Below are 15,764 nucleotides of genomic sequence, written 5' to 3'. Positions count from 1 at the left end.
GAGCTGGAGTGCTTTTCATGGTCTCATTGGCCTGTGTGTGTGTGTGTGTGTGTGTGTGTGTTGCACTGGGAACTGAACTCAGGACTGTGGGCTTGCCAGGCAGGCCCTGTTCTGCTGAGCTAAATCCCCAGCTGCCTTCTTTGGACCTATGTCTATTCAATTCCTTTGACCATTTTTAAGTTGTCCTGTGTTTTACTGTTGAGTTGTGTTCTTTATATATACTAGATACAAGTCTTTTTTTTGACATAGTATTGACAAATATCTTCTCCTTTTTTCTGGGTTTCTTCCCAGATCATTTGCTTCATGCTGTGAGGACTGAACTAGGGCCTTGAGTGCCTAAGCCATCACTCTACCACAGAGGGACATTCTCAGCTTTCAGGATCGTCCTTGAAGGTGTGCGTTCTGTCAGGGTCGATGATGTTCAATCTGTGTTTCTCTTTGGGTTCCACAGACTTTGATACACAGCCTCAGGTGGATCGCAAATGGGGACAAGGGGAAAAACAGTAACTTCACAGTTCACATTCGGAAAAAACTTATTCAGACAGCTGTCTTTCAGTAGGCAGTATAATTTCTGCTGCTGAACACAAGCCAGATAAAAATCACATAAAAATAATCATGTTTTCCAGTCCAAGGGAGAATATCATCCTCCGGGGAAAGTCAATATTCATACCATTTAAAGTGTTCTATGTAAATTGCTTATGCCTATTTATCAATGTCATCTATAATCCATTATCTTTCACCTATATTCTATCACCTATCACCTGTCTTCTACCACCTACCCTCTGCTCATTTATCACCTATCCTCCATCACCTATCAACCACCCATCTATCTGTCCTTCTCTCTCCACAGAGGCGGAGGGGCTGGGGAATCTCTCGGCCTCCAGAGGTTTGGTGTGCTTCACACAACAACGTCCCAAGGAACGTAGGATCCAGGGGTGTCTCTTGGAATCTAGAATAGAACAAATGTGGGAAATGCCTGTTACTAGGATGGAAAACAGCAGAACAGGGGCCCTGGGTGCAGGGTGGTGAGAGGTCAGAAGCAGCAGTGCACAGGCCTGGAGGGCCCAAGGGATACTTGGGGTCCATGCTGCCCTCACACTGAGCAGGAGGAGAGTGGGGTCCAGAAAGGGTCTGGCAGGGCTCTCCCGGCCTGCTGGGGGAAGGGCGGGCTGTGGGCGTGGCCCAGGGGTCCACACTGGGTTGTGAGCTTCTCCAGGGGAGGGAGCAGAACAGGGGGACATGAAACTGGTGAATGAGGCTTCTTCCCAAGCCATGCAGCCAACTCACGGTTCCAAGCTCAGGGCCAGCGTGCTCTTTAGCCCAAACACCTGGGGCAGAGCCAAAGCTTGAGCATCATCCCAGCCTTCTCCCAGTGGACCTACCATCTTGGTGAACCTGTCCTCGCAGGCCATCCTGATCTTCTCCGGGGTCAGCGGGCAGCTGAGTGCCAGGGTCCCAGGCAGACCTCTCTCCCGCCTTGCAGCACTGACCGCATCCCAGATGGCGAAGAGCACGGAGCACCCCAGGAACACCCCGGACTCCCCCAGGCCCTGCAGGAAGCAGGCAGCATGGTCACCCCATGTCTGTGTGTGTGTGTGTAGACATGCAGTTCTTATGCATGTATAAAATACATATGCACACATAAGCACTTAGTAAAGAACTGAACCTCTGCCCCACTATTCCTGCCTTAGAACTCCTGCCTAAGGAAATGACCCCAAGCACAGAAATCAGACGCCAGTCTGAAGAGAATTGTTCAGGAGGAAAAGTCAGGGCAGCTCCATAGAAAGAGCAGCCGCTTCAGGACTCCGCGCTGCTCTGCTGCTCTGCTGGGGACTCTAGGGGGTGTCCCCGAGATCCCAATGGAGACCCACAGGCCCTAGGCGAAGACCTTGGCTGCCCCCGGGCTCACCCAGCACACTGGACCCGCACGGCTCACCTTGGACGAATACAGGGTATTCGAGTTTTTGGATGGAGGCAGAAAGAAGACGTGCAGCTCGGCAGGGACGTCGCAGACGGCCGGGATCTTGTACTGGTCAGGGCCCCGCGTGTACAGAGCGCCCTGGGGGCCGTACTTCAGCTCCTCCGAGGTGTACAGCCCCATGCCCTGGATGAAGGCGCCTTCCACCTGGCTCCAACAAACCCTACGTTGGGAAAGTGCAGCCCAAGGGGCGCAGCTCCCCCAATGCCGCTGCGCTCCCGGCAGAGCCGAGGAGGGGCCTGGGCGGCAGGGCGCCTGCAGGAGGCCCAGCCTGGACACCTCCAGACCTGGCCAGGTCGGCAACAAGCACCATGTCACTGCTTGGCTTTGGACCGAGGCCAGACAGGCCAGAGGGTACCGCTGTCCACAGAACCGGCTGCCCGATCCACACAGACCAGACCCCTCGGAGGCTGTCCCCTGAGCCCGTGCCCTGCCTGTGAGACAGCCATGGCCAGCCTCAGTCTCGGCACTGTTCCTCCACAGTGTGTCAGGGCAGGGGTCCCTAGGCAGGACCCTAACCTTCCTCTGATTTCCTTCCTCCTCAGCCCCGGCCCCAGGGGGGGTCCCTGGGGGTCAGATGGATCTTCCTTACACTCTGGGTCACCTCTGCCAGAGCTGGGACCTTCCTGTCAGGCAGTGTCCTGGGGCCAGGCTTTTGTCAGGGGTGTACAACGTCCAGGTTTCTCTGGGCTGACTCCTCCCCAACCTCCTGAGGCACCCCCACATTCTCCTAGTTCCCGTGATGCATGGTGGGGACCTGGGGACACTGTAGGATGGGCTACACTGGAGGTGCTGGGCAGAGGCAGCGTGAGGCGGCCCGTCACTGTCCAGCGTGAGACCCTCGGGACTGTGCATGTGTCAGTTCACAGGGGTTAGAAATGGGGCTGTGACCGGCCCTGCCTGACTGTCACTTCCTGTCCCTGTTGGCCCCGGGCCACCTCTCCTCACACGGTCCCCGTTCCCCACAGGGTGCTTTCTTCATGAGCCCCTCCCGCCTCACCTCCTGCCTTCTTAGACAGTAAGGAGGAGCGGGTGGAGGGAAGGCCATCAGGAGGCTGAGAGTGCGGGCACCCTCTGCTGCAGCGAATGGGAGTGGCAGGGTGACACGCACCTGGCCTAGGTCGAGGGCTGGGTTGATACTGCGGCCGACATCCATGACGATGTCTGTCCGGATGTTCTGGAGACAAAGACAAAGCCCCGGCGTTTGTTTCCCTGCAGAGGACTCGGCTTGGGGCAGCAGAGGGACACTTCCTGCCCAGCCAACAGTGGGGCAAAGATTCTCGAACCGTGTTATTTCAGAAGGAACAGGCCACAGAGACTTCACTATGTAAAACTGTCAAGGTTGCACAAATACTCCTAAGCAGTGGTGGGTTTTTTCCTTCTTGGAGCGTGAGAAGAATGAAATGTTTACTTGACTCTGATTCTCACTGCATGGGGGACAGACCCAGAGGAAGGCCCAGGGCAGTGTTGGGTGACACCCAGAGGAAGCCCCGTGCTGGGCCATCCCTGCTGCACGGGGTCAGTAGAGCTCCCAGCGGCCCAGGCCCAGTCCTGGGACACACAGCTCGGGAGGGTGGCAGCCTGCAAGCTGCACCTGCTGCTTAGCCTCACTCTCAGGAGGGCGGAGGGAGAGCAGGTCTGATGTCAGCTTGCTCTGAGGACACAAATGGGGCGCAGGTGGCACCACCATGCCCCAGGAATTCTGCAACTTCTTTGCTGACACTGGATGTCTCCACCCTAACAGACACCACAGAACAAAGGGAGGCAGAGTCCTGCTGGCCCTCCCGTCTCCTGCTTCTCTCAGGAGAATTAGTTGGTGGTTTATAGTGCTCCGCTGTAGTGAAACTTGATCTCTCCTCCCTCGCTCACAGACAGACAAGGTGGATGCAAAATTCTGACCCACTTGGCCACCGAGGACAGCAGAAGCAACACAGTGGCTCTCTGAGCTCAGGTGGTCACTGCCCCAGGCAGCCTGCAGGAAGGGCCACTCAAGGAGCCGAGGAGCGAGGAGCCGAGGGAAACCAAGACCTCCACTGAGGACCATGGGGTGTGACTCAGAAGCAGGGGTCCTGGCCCCAGGAGCCGTGAGGTGACCACAACCTCACAAGAAGCCGAGCCAGGGTCACTCAGACAAGCCTCTCCCACGGCTGACCCCAGCAGGGGCTGCAGCTCCCGAATATTTGTTACTTGTTATATCAGCACTAGCTAACCAGGGTTCGGATTGGGTTCCTGAGGAGGGGAATGCTGTGGGAATGGGGCAGGTCTGTCACCTGGAGGTATGGCCAGGAAGCAGGCCAGGGAGGCGGGGAAAGGGTGTCAGGAGACGCCCTCCTACCTGGAGTGACACCCCTGGGCTGCTGACCTGGATATCATGATGAGATGGTTTTGTACACCCTTAGGTGCCTCGGATGCACACGGCTAGGCTGGTCATTGACTTGGATCTTAACATGGCCCAGGCACACACGAGCTGTGCACAGATTGGCACATCTGTCCAGTTTTTCTTTGGGGGGAGGGGTTTGGAGCGAGAGCCCGAGTGGACCCGACGGCTGCCCTGTTGTGAAAGCTCACAGTGGTCACTGCTCAGGGTCCCGGAAGCTCCCTAGCCAGACTCAGGCTGAGTTAGGCCCAGACTGGCCAGGTTTTGAGCAGGCAGCCAGGAGAGGTGGGCTGATGCTGGTGTAGGAAAGACTGCTGAAATGAAACTCCCGTCTGACCGCGGCCCGACACTGGAGCTGCTCCTGGGTAGGCCTTGGACAGGTTCGCACCAGACCAGCACCCGATCACACGGCCTCTGCCAAGGCAAGCGCGGCCCCCCGGACGCTCGGGTGAGTGTGTGTTGTTACTGCTGCACCAGCAGTGGCTGCCCTAGAGCCAGGGCCGGGTACAGGACAAAAAACCAGATGCTCAAATCTAGTGTATGCGTGTGGGCAGGCACACCTGTCTGTCAGTGTGTGCATCTCCTTCATAAGAATTAGCTAAAAGGAGGGACCTGTGGGCACCGAGATTCTGAGAGCTGGCCTCGGCCTGGTCAGCAGGATCAGGTACCCAGGGACCCATGCAGAGCTCACCCTGGGGCAGGGCACGGCTCCCGAGAGGGGGAGGGTGTGGGGTGTTGCAGCGGCCCCAGGGACCTATCCTGCTGGCACTGACCTTGTGGTTCCCTGTCAGACAGTCAATCTCGACTTCCGAGCAGGCAGCTCCATATACGAAGTACTCGAACGGGTGGCCTTTGCCCTTCTCCCAGTCCATGTCTGCATCGTAGCCCCTGGAGGAGCCAGGACAGAGCCACTGAGGCTGTGCTTATGAAAAGCTGCCACCGGGGCCTCAGGCTTGCTTGGCCCAGCTCCCTCTCTTGCAGCTCAAGCTACTCCACAGAAACAGCCAGGGCTCCTGGGTGACTCATCCTCCTTGGGCTGCTCTCCGAGGAGGTGACATAGCTGCAGGGTCCCCAGGGGAACTGGGGACTCAGTCTGTGTGGCTCAGGCCCCTCGGCAGAGGCGCAAGCCTCCTGCCCTGTCTGCTCTGGCTCTGTTCTCTCCACCACCCTTGTGCATGGCCTGTGCCAGCCCCTTCCTCCTCGAGGATGTCTGCTGACCACCACTGGGTAGAGAGGCCGATGGTCAGTCCTCACTCTCTGCTCCGTCTCCAGAGATGCTCCCAGTGCCCACGCCAGGGCCCTGGGACTCCCAGACAGTGGCCAAAAGCCGACCACAGCAGTGTAGTTCAACCTCGAACACCCACGCCAGCTGAGGGAACTCCTCACTCGCTGGATTTTGTTGGGGGCCCCCTCTCCCCAGCAACAGACCACTGGACACTCTGTTCTTTATAGCCAAGGTTAACTGAAGGTAAATCATGTGCCTCGCCAGGACTGAACACAGAACTCAAACTCTTTGCCAAGATGCCCCTGCTGTGAGGTCCAGGCAGGACGATCACAGCTGGAGCCCAACCTGGGACCTTAAAGCTCAGTGAGACCCACCTCACACTAAAAGTAAAGCAGAGCTGAGGCGCAGCTCAGCGCGTGGGCCCAGCCTCGAGGGTCCATGGCGCCCCCACATAGCATGCACTAGGAGCTGTTACCTGAAGTATCCGATGGCTGAGAGACTGATGCTTTGGTCGAATGCAGCCTGTGCCTGGGGAGGAGGAATACGACCTGTGAGGGGCGTGGAGGCAGAGGTCCCTGGGGCTCCCACCTCTTGTGTGCTTGGTGTGCCACAGGGCAGCAGTCATGAGAGGGTTCTGGTCCCTGTCTTCCTTCGGGTTCTCTCTCCCAGCACTGGGCTCCCTGTGCTAGAACGGCGTCTGCTGGGACTGCGTGACGGTGTGAGTGTTGCATGGCTAGTGGGCACTGCTGCCAGGGTGACTGGGCAGGCACCTCTGCGGTGCTGATGAGGTGACACCCGCCCTTGGAGAGGTGAGCCTCTGCTAGGGGCACCAAGGGGAGGATGGCCAGCTGCATGCTCAGGTTCAGCCCCAAATCCACACCTGTGTCCACAGCAGGGAATGATTGGGCTCAATTGTCCCACTGACACAGAAAGTTCTGACCGAAGAGGCTCACAGCTGACCGATTCCCAGAAAAGCAGCATTGGGTCTGAGGGTGCAACACGGGTTCCGCAGCCGGGACAGAGGTGTTGTCCCATGAGGGTAGCCTGGGGGAATGTGCCCTGGGGGGTACTGCTCGGCTGCTGTCTGCAGCCCAGCAGGGCTCAGGGGAGCCACAAACGGGTGGCAGAGAGGCCCTTGCCCTCAAGAACAGCAGGAGCCCCTCATGGTGGGGCGTTGCTGGGATTGAGCAGGCTCCACAGAGCTGCACCCCAGTCTGGAGCGGCTTTGCAGTGGAGGCCTCTGCCAGGATCTCTCACACTGGGCCTAAATGTCATGACCCTGCCGGCCCAGCACAGCGTTTCAGTGCCTGGCCCACACCACACACTGCTTTCTCACTGCGACCTGAGCCACTCACTGGGGCCCTGGGAGGGTGGTCTCCTCTCCCAGGTGGGTATTATGTGCCTCTGAGGAAGCAGGGGGCGTTTCCAGATCACCCAGTGAGGAGCAAGAGCCTTTTCCTGGATAAAAGCACCCCCTGCCGTGCCACGGTAGGACTTCCCTGTCCCCGCGCCTGGACCTTCTGCACTGTCCCTTCTGCAGATGTCTACTCAGCCCGCAGTCTCCCCTCGTCCTCTGTCCTAACATGAAGCACAGAGAACCAGTGATTCTCACCCACTCCTTCCACGTCCCTTTCGGATTCTTGCTGATGATGGGCTCCAGACGTTTCAGAAGAGTTTGACAGGCGTCCTAGGGGTCGCAGATTTAAATTAAAATTATAACCAAAGAACACACCGCGTCCTCCTGCGGCTGATCTGCAAGCTTCAGGGGCCATGGCTCGGACCGTCCCCCTGAGAAGACATTGGAAAGGCCGTGTGTGGACCCTGCTGGGGCGAGCAGGTCTTCGAGGCAGTGGCCTCATAAGCCAAGTCAAGTGCAGGGGCTGGGATCAGCAGGAAACCTGTGGCAGGCAGTCATTTCGGGAGGTGGCGGATCTGCCCTGGGGACTGTCCCCCACAGGGCAGTGGCTGTGTGAGGGAGGGAGGGAAGGAGAGAGGAAGCCCTGTAGCAGTGCTGGGGGGGGGGGAGTGATGGACGCGGGGAGGTGGTGTGGGAGCAGGAGCCAGGCATTTTGGGTGGGGTAAAAGGACATGAAAGGTTGGGAGCCAGGGCGACAGAGGTGGCCCTCAGGTCCAGGGGACTGCAGGGTACAGGCTGGGAAAGGAGGCAGTGAGGAGGAAGCCCAGCCCCTCAGCGGCCACGGGCCAGCCCATCTTCCGAGCAGCGCTTACCTTTACTGCCAGCCCGTTGAGATCGGCCACCACAGAGCCTCCGGAGACATTGGCATTAGGGACGGTTTCGGTGCTTGTCCCACGCAGGTGGACGTTCGCCATCGGCATCTTCAGCTCCCGGCTCACCACCTGGGTTCCGGACAGAGTGTGTGTCCAGGCAGTGTGGCCCCACACGAGGCCCAGGCTGCAGTGTGAGGTGCTGCACGCACGCAGGCTCACAGGCACGGAAGCCCTGCTGCAGGAGCCTGTCTGGACCCTGAGTTCTGGGTGCACGATTTTTCCCCAGACTCTCATCATCCTTTTGGGAAAGTGGGGGAGCCCAGGCGAGGTGGGAAGGAACACTTTGGAGTCCTTAAAATCACGAAAGGGACACCTGCCTGCAGCACCTTCTACCTGCAGACTGTGGCACTCTAGACAAGCGGGATACCAACAACGGGACGCTGCTCTCTATCACTGCTGCTCTCAGCAGCCTGCAAGCAGCTGCGTGATTGTACTGAGGAGTGCAGGTGGGCTCTGCAGGGTGCTGGGCTCTTACTTCCAGCACTGCAGGACACAGGCATCCTCCCTGGAGATCTGCGGGCAGCACCCTAGCCAGGCTCACCCAATGCAGCTGCGGGCACCAGGGCCTGCCCCAACACCAGCTCTCGGAGCTTGGCCATATGGAGTGCCGGGGCTCTGGGGTCACAGCCTCTGGGGACCCAGCCCAAGGACCCTGAACCCTCCCAAAGCAGGGCAAGGCCATCAGACATCCTCAAGGGGCTGACAGCCCAGAGGACAGCATATGCCAACACCTCTGTCATCAGCAACAGTGGGCACCTTCACTTTCCTAGCAAACTACACTGATATTATCAGCAGTCAGTCACATTGGATATTGTGCAGAATTACAAGGATGTGAACAACTTGCAGAAAATAACTTGGCAAAATACGTCAAGCGATTTGAAATATTCACACCTTGTGACTCAGGAATTTCATGTCTGGTAAACTATTTCAAGAAAATAATCATGGATAGGGCAGTAGGTTAAGGGACAAAAATATTCACAGAAGTGTTCAATAACAGGAGAATGGTTAATGGATCACACCCACGGGAGCCCCAAGGATCGTGAGGGCACAGAATTGTTAATGAGCGGAGGAGCCAATGTCCACCTTGACACAGCGTAGGGACACAACAGAAGGACCCCAAATAAACTCATGAAGAGGTGAAACCATGTAAGCCTTTAAAAAACATTCTATCTTTTCTAAATGTTTTATAACCTATAATATTAACTTTCTACCACAATTATGAAATTAGTAGTTTAAAATTAATCTACAATAAGGGAGCCAAAAGCAAACTAGTAAAATTTCTGCTAAAAATGTCAAGTAGGGGTCATGTTCTGGGTGGTTCAGGTTGAGAAACCATGCAGCTCCAGAGGCCATGTGTTTTGGGTGGGAAGGCACTGACACAGCTTGGCAGACAGCCCGGGTGGGGTGGGGTGGGGCACAGCTGCGCTCTCGGGCTTGGTACTGCAGCACTGCTGCTGTTGCGGCCAGGGTCGCCTGTACTGGGTCTGGCTCAGGGCACCGGTACTCATGGCTTTCCTCTGGTGAATGTGTGTGCTGCACATACACAGCAGCATCGGTGGTTTGCACACTTACCTGGATCATCTTTGTGTGGACACCCTGCCCCATTTCTATCCCACCGTGCGTGAGCAGCACAGAGCCGTCCAGGTAAACGTGGACCAGCGCGGCAGCCTGTGCAGAGACGAGATGGTGAGCAGAGGGCCCCGGGGGCACCAAGACGGGCTGTGGCAGTGACAGCAGGTTTTAGAAATGGTCTTTTTCCTTCTGTCCCCCAGGTCCTGCTGACACACACATAACGGGCACAGCTGGACATGGTGGGCCCACAGGAGGCTGTGTGCTTTCTAGCCGGGCTCTGCAGCCAGGCCCCGGGAGTGAGGGCTCCGGGGCGTAAGCTCTCCACAGAGCACCGCCACTCCAGGGACGTGCAAGGCAGGACAAGCTCCTGACACTGGGAGTGATTCACTGTTCTGGGCTTGGTGGACCCCATCCAATGCCTGACACAGCTGTCCACTCTGCTCCTGACCAGAAGCCGCAGGCAGCTGGGTGGATCCCAGGGTCGACCCCCAGGTGTGGGTGTGGCAGAGGCCCCAGATGCTCTGCAGGGAGCCAGCTCCACCCAGCCCGGCTCAGCACAGTGACTGCAACCTGCAGCCACAAGGCAGCATGTCCCACAGCATGGGGTGGATGGTGCCGCCACACAGCGCTGCCTAGCTGTGTGGGTACCCACCTGGCCCATGGCGACACTGCCCAGGCCCACGGGGAACTTCAGGGGCACCATGGCCAGCCCTCGCTTCTTCCAGGGACTGCCTGCATTGAATCTGTCGACGGCTGCCCGCCGCAGGGAGAAGGTGGCCTTGGCCTTGCACTCGCTCCAGCACTGGGCCAGGCGCTGGGTGTGGATCTCTTGTCCGTAGTGCGTCTGCTCAGTTCCCCGGTACATATTCACCTCTCGGACCTGTGGTGGGAAAGCGGGTAGGCTCGAGGGACGGCCAGGCACGGCCCCTAAACCCTGGTCCTGTCCAGCCCGCCATCCTGCAAGGACACCCGAGGGGTGTGGGGGAGTCCACGTTACCTCCTCCGGGGACAAGCCGCACCTGGCGGCCACCTCCACGATGCAGGCCTCGGTGATGAGCCCGGACTGGGGGAAGCCGAAACCGCGCAGCGCTGTGTTGGAGGGGAGGTTGGTTTTGCAGGCGTGGCCACGGCAGCGCAAGTTGGGGAACTTGTATGCATTCTCCATTTTCAGAAGCCCCATCTCCACCACCTGCGGAGGCCGGGACATGATGAGAACCTCGTCCTCCACACCCATTTGCCACCGTGAGGCCTCAGACCAAAAATCAGGCACAGACAGCATTGCCTCCTGCACTCCGTGAACCCAGGCCTGCACCACACCCCAGCTCAGCTGCCCTGAAGAGGTCCAAAGGACTCCAGCAACTCTTCTTTGAAATTGCTATGTTAATTTTCACATTTCCGAGCAAGTGCCCCCTCGAAGGAGGGCTCGGGCCTCTCAGAGTGAAAAATGACTGCGGTGACTGAAGATTTCCGCAGCTGCTCTGCAGCGGTGACTCCCCGGCAGATACTTACCATCAGGGACTCGTCCAGGGTGCTGCCCGCATTGCTGTAATGCTCCATGTCTAGGGCCACGACCTGGCCGTTGTTCCGGAATCCCACCTGGGGAGAAAGCTGACCTTTGACGCCGGCTGGCCGGGCACTCAGTCCCCCAAGTGCCAACCCTGGAAAAGCCTCAGGCGTAGGTCTGGGTCTGTACCCAGCTCCCGGGGCCCCGGCAGCCGTGGAAGCTGGATGAATAAACAAGGCGGTGCACACAGATCACAGGCACAAGGCAACGTCCCACACAGGACGCCAGCGCCATCCGCACTACACCCGGGCACACGGCCACTGTCCCTGCACTACCCTGACGGCTTCACAGCTCAGTCTGGTTCCCTCCACAGGTCCATGCTGGCGAAGGGCACTGCTGCCTCCGCGCTCTCCCCAGCACCACCACACAGCAGCGTCCCCACTGCTCCCCTTCCCTGCCAGCACATCCCTTGGACTCTCCCCAGGCCTGCTCCTGGTTTGATCCCTGTGGTGCTTGGCCTCATTTTCCACCAAACTCTGCTGCTCCTGGGCTCGTCCCCTCTCCATCCCACTGTCATCTATCAGGTGCCACTGGGTCTGGTCTGACCGACCCTGTCTCAGGTGACCCTCCCACCCTCCTTCCTGCCAGCCTCCCTGCAGTGGCAGTGAAAGCCACCTGGGTCCTCCGTGGACAGGCCCAGTGCCTGCAGCTCCCGTGTGCACCATCACACGTCACTCTTGCTGTTGGCCGCCTGTCACAGGGACCCTGAGGGCGTGCAGTGCCCTTCCCAAACCTCTCGACAGGACTTCCCTGTGAGGGCTCCCGGCGGGCAGCACCCAGCCTAGTGTCACCAACCACTGAACTACGTGGCAGTTTAATGTAGTTGGCTTAAAGGAGAACCCAAGCAGCCATGCACAACTCCTAATGTATCGGACGGTACAGTCCAGGAGTGGCATGGAGGTGCCACCAGAGGAACTCAGAGCTCAAGCTCCTGCGTGGAGCCCTCCCCATCACGCTCCGAAAGCTCACAGGGCCATGACGGGACCCCAGAACAACCTGTGAAGGTTAAGAGCTCCAGAGTGCCGTGTTGTTTGCGATAGCAGCTAGTCCACTGTGATCACAACTGCCTCTCTTTCTCTTTTTTGTACGGGGGACGGAACTCATGACCTCACACTTAGCAGGCAGGCGCTGTGCTGATGACCTAAATCCCTGGCCCAAACAATGATTTCTTTTTTTTTGTACCAGGAATCAAACTCAAGGCCTTGCACTTGCCAGGTAGATATCTGCTACTGAGTTATATCCCTGGCCCCAATGATCTCTTACGAAGCAAAAGAATAATTATTTTCTGCTGTGAAAACCTGTCTAGGGATTTCTGGGGCACAAATTTCCAAAATACCTTCAATGCATTAAAAGGTGAGGAGCCCATTTGCAAGTAACACAATTGTTATGGGAATTATCCTGTCTTATTTTTCTCTATATAGGGGAATAAGTGTGGTTACCAGATGGGCTTCGTGGATGTGTGTACTGGCAGATCTCCCCATGTTTGACCCTGTGCGGCACAGTGCTGTCTGGTCAGTTTTCCTTGGGCGAAGCCGAAGAGCGTCCAGTGCCAGACACAAGTTCACTGGCAGCACAGACGCGGACAGGGTGGTGGAGCGCCGGCCCCGCCCGCCTCACTTGCCTTGTACTTCCCGAGGTACGGGTGGCGGCCCCCAGTGATCAGCATGTCCTCCCCTCGCTCCAGGATGCAGCGGACGGCCCGGCAGTGCCTGACAGAAGATGGACAAGGTGAATTCTCACTGCAGCACCCCAGGGGCACCACACGAAGGACACTGGGCTCTGTCCACGCTGCTCCTGACCCTGGTGCGCTGCAGCCTCCCCCCCCCCAGGCCTGCAGTGGGCTTTGCCTCTGCAGTAGGAAGATGGCCCGAGTCCACACACCAGACTAGTGACAAGTGGCAGGACCAGGGGCCGGGGACACAGCTCAGCGGCATGGCCCCTGCCTGGCAAGCATGAGGTTGTGAGTTCAAGCCCCAGTACAAAAAAAAAATCCCTAAAAACAGGCCTGAAATGGCAGAAGCTGGTGGATCTAGACCAAGATTTTTTTCTCCCAGGATAGAGGACCTGGCAGCACTGCTGGGCAAAGGTTTCCTGCAGCAATGTTTGAGGCCTGCAGGCAATTGGCAGCATAAATAGACGCAGCCCAGCAAAAGCGGTGGCCAGGGAGCAGCACTCCGGAGGAGGAGTCAGGCCCGCACAGTGCAGCCAGCAGGGCAGAGCGCTGCTCCGTCCACTCCCCCGGTACCCCACTAGCTCCATGTGACTCTTGCTCGCATCCGTATCAGGTCTTATTTTGGTTTTCAGAGTTCTAGACTGGACAACCGACATTAATGAATGGTAATGAGCTCGGAGTCTGTGTGTTTGCCGTGCAGGGTTAAGGGGCCTCGGTTCCACTTCTTCCTCTTGGGCCCGGTCACTGAGGCTTCCTCAAGGCCGCCCCTCCACCATCAGCAGCATCCCCACTTACTTGAGGGCGGCGAATGCCGTGATGGCCGCCAGGATGGCAGTCTTGCCCACCTTGCCCCCAAAGGCCCCGCCGACACGACGCACGTGGCACATGACCTTGTTAACCGGCAGCTTCAAGGTCGAGGCGACGATTTCCTGGGGATGACAGCAGCTCACAGCATCCCTACCCACTAACCCCAGGCCCTCTGCAGTAGCTCAGGCCCTCTCCCTGTGGGTGCTGTCTCCTCCCACCTTGGTTCATCTCTGAATGTGGGCCCCATTCTTTGGCACCCCCAGACCCTAACTCTCCCTGTCCTGCTGCTCACCAGGGCGGGCGAACCTTCCTCTTTGCTTTTGATTCCAGGACACTGAGAACAGCAAAAGACGTGCACTGACTGTGTAGTTGGTTCTGAAGTTATAGAAGGTGCCTGCTCTAATCGGGTGGCCACTGCAGTCCACAGCAGCATGACCACTAGTGCCCAGACTTTCTCAGTTCCTAAGGGAGTAGCCCTTTGTCTCTAGTCACTCGGCACATTTTCTCACAGAGGTCTGCTTCTGTGTCCCCACACAGCAGTGGTGTTACCTGGATGTACGTGGGGAACTGTGTGGACACGTAGAGGTCGATCTCCTGGTCCTCACCCTTGGGCACAGCAAGCATGCTCTGGGTTTCCATGTAGAAGTGTTCCTGGCCGCCCATATGGATTGAACCTGTCGGGAAAGTGCTTGGGAGTCAGGGCAGCAGGCAGGTGATGGCAGTGCCCGGCTGTTACTGTTGAGGCCGAGTCCAACCCAGAGCTTCGGGGACTGAGGAGGAACCGCAAGACTCATGCTGGCGTGCCAAGTCGGACATGCCAGTGGCCGCTGCACTGTGCCAGGGAGCTTTCTCCTTGCACGACTCGCCTGGGCCTCAATGCCCCCCAAAACCCTGACTTTTCCTTTGTTCTCTGGACACAACCGAGGTCATCCTTGGTCAGCCAAGAGGTTGAAAGTCTCCTCGTGTGTTCTTCCCAAACATGCCCCCCTCAGAACAGTGAGGTGACCAACAGGGACACCGAAACTGCAGCAGGACGCAGTGGGGCTCTCTGGGCTTGAGGCTCTCGTCACGGGTCACCTGTGCACACGGCCCTGCTTCTGCAGAAGCCAGGGACCCCAAACCCCACGGGCAGAGATGGAGGAAGGCCCCAAGGGACCCACTCTCAGCAGCCAAGTCTCGGCCAAAGGGCGCGCAGGGTGATCAGCTACTTCGAGGCAGCGCACACCAACCAAGCCGCACAGAAACCAACAGCCCCCAGACCTGCAGGGGAGCCTAGCCCTGACCAGCACGCAGGTGCCATATCAGGGACCTGTACCAGGACCCCACGTGGCAACAACAAGCGCCAGGCCCTGGTGTCTGCCAGCACAGGGCTGGGTGTAGAAGAGAAGATCCCAACAAGACCCAGAACCCTAGAACAGAACCAAGTGCCCCGCAAATGAAGGAGCCACTGGTCACCCCAGGGCCAGGAAAACCTCGGCTTCCATGGGAAAGACCCAGAGCAGCCAGGACCCCGGTGACAGGAGGTTGAGGCTACCAACAAGGACACCAAATCGGCAGTCGTATGGACGCCTCTGAGCAGTTTCCAAAACACAGAAAGTCGGTGAAGAAACGCAAGGCAAAAAACACCAGGGAAAATTTCCAATGAAAATTTACTGTTCAAGAATTAAAAATTTAAATGCTTCGTGTGTGCTCTCAACAATAGAACAGAGAGAACAGAGAAAATGACCAGTGAACAAGAGCCTGATCAGCAGGAAAAGAAACACAAGGAAAAGATGAGTGGAGCCTGAGAAACCTGTGTGACCAAAAAAGATCTGACTTCCATGTCACCGAAACTAAGTGCTGGCGGGAATGAGGGCTCCCAGATGTGGCGAGAGACAAGCCTCAGGCTCTGACCCCACCGGACCAACCCGAAGACACCCATGCCAGGAGACGTCACGTTCAAACCTCAGAAAACTGAAGACAAAAACAAAAGGCCAACCCTTTGTAGCAAGCAGTCAGACAAGCCCTGCCTTGTGCAGGGGCAGCTGAGACTCGGACGGGCTCCCAAGAACCTGCAGGCTTGGATGTCTAAATCCCTCGGGAAGGGAAAATTCCACCTTCCAGAAACAGAAGGAAATGATTAAGAAATAAAGAACGTCAGAACGTCAGCAAGCAACAATTAGTAACAGAAAGACTAAGAATGCAGCAGACTTCCCTTTCCCCTTGAGTTTGTAAAAGCACGTTTAAAACAAAATTACGGCGTTGCTTCCCAGGGCCCCAGTGTGGCGGGAGTCATAAAAC

The 15,764-nt window shown here is 57.5% G+C and overlaps 1 protein-coding gene across 1 annotated transcript in view; it reads right to left on the bottom strand.

Moving 5' to 3' along the window:
- Positions 1–549: 549 nt before the first annotated feature.
- Aox1 (aldehyde oxidase 1) overlaps positions 550–15,764 on the bottom strand; it is a 37,409-nt gene continuing 22,194 nt past the window's right edge. Inside the window, 15 exon segments of the mRNA NM_001308442.1 lie at positions 550–949; positions 1,383–1,550; positions 1,937–2,125; positions 3,090–3,155; positions 5,129–5,243; positions 6,056–6,108; positions 7,193–7,267; positions 7,810–7,938; positions 9,442–9,537; positions 10,094–10,321; positions 10,439–10,630; positions 10,951–11,037; positions 12,627–12,714; positions 13,473–13,606; positions 14,034–14,158. Of these exon segments, the coding sequence (NP_001295371.1) occupies positions 899–949; positions 1,383–1,550; positions 1,937–2,125; positions 3,090–3,155; positions 5,129–5,243; positions 6,056–6,108; positions 7,193–7,267; positions 7,810–7,938; positions 9,442–9,537; positions 10,094–10,321; positions 10,439–10,630; positions 10,951–11,037; positions 12,627–12,714; positions 13,473–13,606; positions 14,034–14,158 (1,796 nt within the window). The 3' untranslated portion in view covers positions 550–898.

Source organism: Cavia porcellus, unplaced genomic scaffold (genome assembly GCF_034190915.1).
Source record: "Cavia porcellus strain 051 isolate PalLab524CR breed Dunkin Hartley unplaced genomic scaffold, mCavPor4.1 scaffold_12, whole genome shotgun sequence".
In the NCBI taxonomy this organism is placed as follows: domain Eukaryota; kingdom Metazoa; phylum Chordata; class Mammalia; order Rodentia; family Caviidae; genus Cavia; species Cavia porcellus.
Note: the sequence above shows the minus strand (reverse complement) of the source record. Positions and strands in the feature narration are given on the sequence as shown.